The 7,067-nt window shown below is 39.5% G+C and overlaps 1 protein-coding gene across 2 annotated transcripts; it reads right to left on the bottom strand.

The window, feature by feature from the left end:
- Window positions 1-68: 68 nt before the first annotated feature.
- LOC128026434 (creatine kinase B-type) lies at window positions 69-5,599 on the bottom strand. Of its 2 annotated transcripts, XM_052613588.1 has the most exons (8): window positions 5,438-5,599; window positions 3,919-4,123; window positions 3,036-3,190; window positions 2,673-2,805; window positions 1,961-2,132; window positions 1,371-1,494; window positions 537-726; window positions 69-432 (listed from the first exon to the last, which is right to left on the bottom strand). In XM_052613588.1, the coding sequence occupies exons 2-8, from the start codon at window positions 4,109-4,111 to the stop codon at window positions 254-256; spliced, it is 1,146 nt and encodes a 381-aa protein (XP_052469548.1). In that variant the 5' UTR covers window positions 4,112-4,123; window positions 5,438-5,599; the 3' UTR covers window positions 69-253. The 2 variants fall into 2 exon arrangements, with proteins under 2 accessions (XP_052469548.1, XP_052469549.1); XM_052613589.1 differs by lacking the exons at window positions 3,919-4,123; window positions 5,438-5,599 and adding an exon at window positions 3,334-3,821.
- Window positions 5,600-7,067: the final 1,468 nt, after the last annotated feature.

Genomic DNA, 7,067 nt, shown 5'->3' with positions numbered 1-7,067 from the left:
TTCCGACTCAACAACTTTGAGAGCTTTATATAAAGATGATAGAACAGGGAAGAAAGACAAAAAGCAGGTCAACATGGACCAAATTTTATTCTCAGACATTCTCATCCATATGTTGCCCTGTGACATCTGTAAGTGTAACAAAAACAGAGACAATGGACCCTTAAATAAATCATGTCTTCTAAGAACAAGTCAAAAACAGTCAGTAAACAAAGGTGAGGGGAACAGGAGAGGGAAGTGAGGTGTTGAAGAGAGTCTACTTTTGGGCAGGCATGAGGTCCTCAATGGCCTGGCCTTTCTCTAGCCGTTTCTCCATCTCTATCAGGAGTTTGACTCCATCCACCACCATCTGCATCAGCTCCACCTCAGAGAAGCCCAGGCGGTCAGCGTTGGAGATGTCAAAAACACCACCCACAGCCGCAGTGTCTACACCACCTAATGAACAAAGACACCACTTACTTATTGACATCGGTTTACACTAGATTTCGGTTCATGGCAATCAGTATTGTGTGGTTTAGATCTACTGTCTCGGTTCCTACCTGTTCCACGTTTCTGCAGTCTCAGTCTCTTGAGGATCTCCTCAAACTGGCGGTATTTGCTGAGATTAGGGAGTTTGACGTGCACTCCTGCGCGCAGGCCTGTGCCCAGGTTAGATGGGCAGGTGAGGACGTAGCCAAGATGCTCGTTCCACATGAACGCGTGTCCCTTGTTTTTGAACAACTCCTCGATCTGAAGGAACAAGCAGTTAGTGTTTCTTGCAGCTCTGTTCAAACCCTTAGCTATCTAGTCTTTTGCACACACCAGAAATAAGATCAAGCACGTTTATGACAGAATAACAATGATAAGGTCACAGGAATGATATGTGGCCTATTTCACTAAGCCAGTTTCAGCAGCTTAATGTTTGCAATCTCCAGACTTTTAGGTTCAGGAAGATGGATTTGCTCACATTTGGACCAATTAGATTTGAGCAAAGTGATATATCTACAGTGGTCAAGAGTGCTTTTTGGATACTTTTACTGTGTTACATTTTGACAATATTGATCTTTAAATTTTATGATAAGTTCATGCAAATAAAGCTTTTAAAAGGTTTATAGCGGGTGTTGTGAACCTGCTGAAACTGATCTAAACCAGATTTGTTAAGTTTCTTCAGCTCCAAACCAACTTTGAAACTCAGACTTTGTTCAACTAGGTACTTTCACTTTTCACTCATGAATGATAAAAACTTTGACCGCTAATCAGAATCCACTTGAGATATTAAAAAGTTTGAGATATTAAAGCTGCATAACTGCATCAGAACATTAGAGTGCATTAGTGTGGGCGTTAATATGGTTATCATTCGTGGATGGACCTTTAGTATCTCAGTGATGGAATACCTTAGAGAGACCTGTGCAGAAACGAGTGAAGACCTCCTTCATGTTGCCACCTTTCTGCATGGAGATGACACGCAGGTGGTCCTCCTCATTCACCCACACAAGGAATGTCTTGTTATCATTGTGCCTGGAGAGGAGGAGAAAATGAGTGAGGGAATATTATATATAACATGCACAGAAATGCAATACTTAACTACACTTACAGGATCTTTGTTACACATTGCATTTACTTATTACAGTAACAGTAAATTATGCATACTGTAATTACATGTAACTAGCCCTAAGCCAAATCTTAATCTTAAACCTAAGTACATGTCAATTCATATATAATTACACAGTAAGAAGGACACCTTTAAATAAGATGTGAAGCTAGAATAAAATGTCAGATCAAAAATTAAGTTTCACCCAAAATTCTATTAATGTCAAGCCAATACTAAACACCAAACGGTTAAGAATTTTCTGCTGGTGCTGCCTGTCTTTGAAGAATATGAAACAAACTGACAGGAAATAGGTTACTTCTCTATTAAAAAAACAAACAAACAAAAAAACACTTTAAAAGCAGCTCAAGCAGTGCATTAATCCTGAACACTGACCAGATGCCCCTGGCGTCAGGCCAATCACGAGCCATCCCTGAGGCCAGCAGCAGGGGAGACACAGGCTTGTCAAACAGGAAATGGTCATCGATGAGCTGCTGCTGTTCAGCCTCTGACATGTTTTTCAGGGCGTAGTATTTTCCTTTGAGATCCCCAGTCAGAGCACCTAGAGCTACAGACAGAGTAAACCGATCTGTAAATCCTAGATCTTTTTTTGGTTTGTTTGATTTCAGATAAATTATTTCTTAAGAAATATCATCGAAAACGGATTACAAAGGTCTAAAAAGGAATATTTATGTTGGTCCAGTCAAAGCTGACAATGCTCATCACCACAAGAGGGAGCCTACGATTCAGGAACATAAATACTGCATCCCTACTTCATTTGCCAACCTATACTGCGCCCTTGGTTTATGAAGGAAAAAAGGGCATCATAATGCATTTAAATATAAATGGCCAAATGAATCTTTTTAAACGTTCACAATGTAGTTGCAGATTAAATCAATATTTTTCATCAGATTAGATATTGATTATTAATCACACCCTTTATCTAAACTTAATCATTAGTCTCGCACATATTTGTGGTTTTTAAACACTTTTTGTGTGTGTAGCAGTGATATTTTTAGCAGCAGTATTAAATCAGTATAGTATTGCAGCAGACGTTTCATCCTGTTTCCAATAAACCAATGTTTACTGCGGCGCTACGGAGACATACCATCCACAGAGAGGTTCTCAACAGCTCTTCTCTCTCCACGACTGCAGTGGGGCGGCAGGCAGAATCCACGGATGCTCCTGCCTGTTCTGACGCGAGAGCTCAGCACGTAATTGGCATCCAGATCATCACCGCCCTACAGAAACGGAAAGTTTTAGTCTTTAAACAAGCAATACCACTGTACCAAATTTTAGTGACCAGTGAGTTGTTTTGGACCACGCTGACTTTAAATATATGGACAAAAACATTCTTTAAAATATCTTTGGTAATGTTCTGCAGAAGAAAAAGTCTAACACTTTTGGAATGACATGAGGGTGAGCAAATGATAGAATACTTTTTGGGTCATCTGTCCCTTTAACTTCATACCTTGAGGTTACTGGGGTTGAGGTCGGTCTTGTGTTTGTCTGTGGGTTTGTATCCTCCATGTCTGTCCTGAATAACAGGGTCCAGCAGATCCTTGAACACCTCATAGGTCTCCTCATCCCCAGCCACACAACCCACAGTCTTAATGAAGGGGTGGCCTGAGGTGGAAAACAAGTCCATGTACACAAATTAGTAGCAATGCACATCAGATGCCAAAAAATATAAAAACATGTTTAATATCATCTGACTTCCCTTAGGACTCTCTAACCCTGGCCCTGACTGACTATGCGTGTTCTTTTACCAGGATTATCTACTCCAGTCTGAATGACGTTATCTATGGTGAAGCCGTTGGGTGTGCAGCGCTGACGGAGGCGCTTGTACATGTCCAGAGTGAGGTACTTGGCCATATAATTATTGTGCTGTGTGATGTCTGGATACTCTTCCTCAGCTGGCCGCTGCTTGATGGTCAACCTGGCTAGTTTAGCATTGCTAAATAAAAACAACAACAACATATGGGGTGTAAAATACCACGCACTGCTGTCGAAGGATGTAGTCACCTGTTCTGATTTGGTTTGAATGGGTAAGCACCATTTACGCGGTTAAATTGGTCCAAAAGAAAAGATCAAGTTCATGATATTTTTCAGGCCAAATCTTTCATGTGGCTATGCTAGAATTGGATTGTACATGCCTCTGCATTTTGCACAGACAGGTTGGTCTTAAACTGTTTTTATTCAGTGATCTCTGCACTAAAACATTGAGTCAGCAAGGTCACCGTTCAACGCCCAATGAAAATCATACTACTTTTTGTTCGCGATGCACCTATGTGTTCTAAAATGACACGAGAAGGGGTCTTTTGGAGGACTTAGAGTTATTTTAGGGTCTTTACCTGGGTTATCTACCCCGGTCTGGATTACATCATCCAGTGTAAACCCGCTGGGGGTCTGTTTGGAGCGCAGCTTCTCATATAGCGCCGGTGTGAGAACCTTGGCCATATAGTTGTTGTGCTTGCTGAGGTCGGGATATTCCTGCTCAGAGGAGTACTTCGTCTTCAGCTGGTTGTGACTGTTCCCGAAAGGCATGGTTGCTGTTCCCTGAGTGTGGTGGGATTGGGATTGAAAAATAATGGTGGTTACACTGAATGTGAAAGAATGGCAAGAGGTTCCACACTAATATATATATATATATATATATATATATATATATATATATATATATATATATATATATATACATATATATATATATTCCTACATTTCTATACAACTAAAAAGGTCAAACGATATATATGACGAATTTGTGCTAGGGTTCAAGTAAGTAGTCACAGGGTTGGGAATATATTTACAGTACATAGAAGGCATCATTAAAGGACTGAATCTAGATTGTGACGAATGAATCCTATTAACTGATTCTTTTATAGAATCAAACACATACAATGAACAAATGAGTGACTCTATGAGCCGATTCTTTGTCATGAATCAAAGAGGCATTAGTCTGAGTTTATAGAATCAATCCGACTTATGCATGAACCGAAAGTTATTACTTTCGTTATTTCTAACTGGAAAATGAACCAAGAACTCTGACTTTACATGTTGTGAAAAGTTTTTGTTTCAAAATACGTACTTGAAATCATTGTCAAAAATGGTTTTTGCTATATCGGTTAAAATCTGAAACGATGTCATCAGTTGGTAGCAAACGGATGATGGCAGTAAATGGAATATAAAAAACAAATAAATCCTCCCCAAATGTTTAATACTTAAAACTACTAACGTTAAATGAACATCGTTAAGAGGAATCTCCATCGAAGAAAAAAAAAAAGTTAAGTTACATTTCCCATTCCTTCTTGAAGGGTGCAGTAGGGAAAGCTCGCCAGTTGGTGCAGATCTGTTTCAACACCCATCCTTGTGCTGTAGCCTACACTGAAATGCTCAAACTTAGCTCGCCAGATGGTGCAGATCTGTTTCAACACCCATCCTTGTGCTGTACACTGAAATGCTCAAACTTTCGTATGCTATCGAAGCTATTTCGGTTTCGTACGATAGATGCTATCGATGACTTAAAACTGGGCGTTCACGGAGATTATACACCACGACTTAAATATGGGACGCTTTCTTTCACAAAGCCCTAGAAATGTTCAGAAACTGCATGATACAGTTTAATACCTCAAATTATTAGAGATCGTTTTTGACATATTCATCTCTAACACAGAGCCGATCGAACCCTCTCCATTCGTCTAATGTCCTTCACACGGAGATGCGCTGAAAGCCAATACTTACCGATCAAAAACTTATCCAGAATCATTCAGCGCCGTTTATAAAGGATCTTCTTTTACTTAATGCATTTTAAATGCCAATCTCGCTTAAGCTCCGGGTTTAATGAGAGAAGAAAACTTCCCGATGAAGACTTACCGTGGGTTATGGGCTGCTAGAGTTAGACTGAGCTGAGACAAAGATATCTGTGTGGCGTCTGATGGCTCTCCAGCACTAGATCGTGATGTTTTATAGTACAGGAAAGCACCTCCCATCGGCTGCTATTTGCAGTCCATTCATCCCATTGGAAGAGCTTGATATTGGAATCATTTTGACTGCTCACAACAAATATGTAGCATATATAATAATGTATGTAAATATATAACGATGACATAGAATAGAGATGAAATATAAATTTAATTGAATCAAGTTTATATCCTAGTCAAGTAATTCTCGTGCACTTGACTTGGAAAAGTTTTTGACCTGTAAAAAAATAAAATAAAATAAATAAATAAATGACGACTTATATTGGACTTTCAATAGATTAAGATGTAATAATTTACCTTTTATAAAAAACAAAGAAAACAAACAACATTTTTATACGTTACATACATGTGGATGTCCATGTGTTGCTGCTTGTCACCCACACTATTGATTGTTTTTGCCTAAAGGTATCTTTAATAATAATTATTATATAAACTGAATGTCAGACGGGCCGGTCTGAGTATTTCACAATCTGCCCAGTTACTGGGATTTTCACGCACAACCATTTCTAGGGTTTACAAAGAATGGTGTGAAAAGGGAAAAACATCCAGTATGCACCAGTCCTGTGGGTGAAAATGCCTTGTTGATGCTAGAGGTCAGAGGAGAATGGGCCGACTGATTCAAGCTGATAGAAGAGCAACTTTGACTGAAATAACCACTCGTTACAACCGAGGTATGCAGCAAAGCATTTGTGAAGCCACAACACGCACAACCTTGAGGCAGATGGGCTACAACAGCAGAAGACCCCACCGGGTACCACTCATCTCCACTACAAATAGGAAAAGGAGGCTACAATTTGCATGAGCTCACCAAAATTGGACCGTTGAAGACTGGAAAAAATGTTGCCTGGTCTGATGAGTCTCGACTTCTGTTGAGACATTCAGATTGTAGAGTCAGAATTTGACCTGGCCTCCACAGTCACCGGACCTGAACCCAATCCAGATGGTTTAGGGGTGAGCTGGACCACAGACAGAAGGCAAAAGGGCCAACAAGTGCTAAGCATCTCTCGGGGAACTCCTTCAAGACTGTTGGAAGACCATTTCAGGTGACTACCTCTTGAAGCTCATCAAGAGAAAGCCAAGAGTGTGCAAAGCAGTAATCAAAGCAAAAGGTGGCTACTTTAAAGAACCTACAATATGACATATTTTCAGTTGTTTCACACTTTTTTGTTATGTATATAATTCCACATGTGTTAATTCATAGTTTTGATGCCTTCAGTGTGAATCTACAATTTTCATAGTCATGAAAATAAAGAAAACTCTTTGAATGCGAAGGTGTGTCCAAACTTTTGATCTGTACTGTGTATATATATATATATTAATAATGCAAAATGATATATAATATGAGGTGACATAACAGGAGCACATTACTGATTTGAAAGGATACTTCAGCTTTATTTGGGTTGTGGGACTGTAAAACACTATCTTAGTGAATCTAAAGTTAAACCAGCACGCACATATTTGATTTCTGCAACAGATGTTTCTTTAAAATACTCCTACGTCATTCTCCCGAGACAGACTGAGTC

Source organism: Carassius gibelio, chromosome A13, assembly GCF_023724105.1.
Source record: "Carassius gibelio isolate Cgi1373 ecotype wild population from Czech Republic chromosome A13, carGib1.2-hapl.c, whole genome shotgun sequence".
Taxonomy (NCBI): domain Eukaryota; kingdom Metazoa; phylum Chordata; class Actinopteri; order Cypriniformes; family Cyprinidae; genus Carassius; species Carassius gibelio.
Note: the sequence above shows the minus strand (reverse complement) of the source record. Positions and strands in the feature narration are given on the sequence as shown.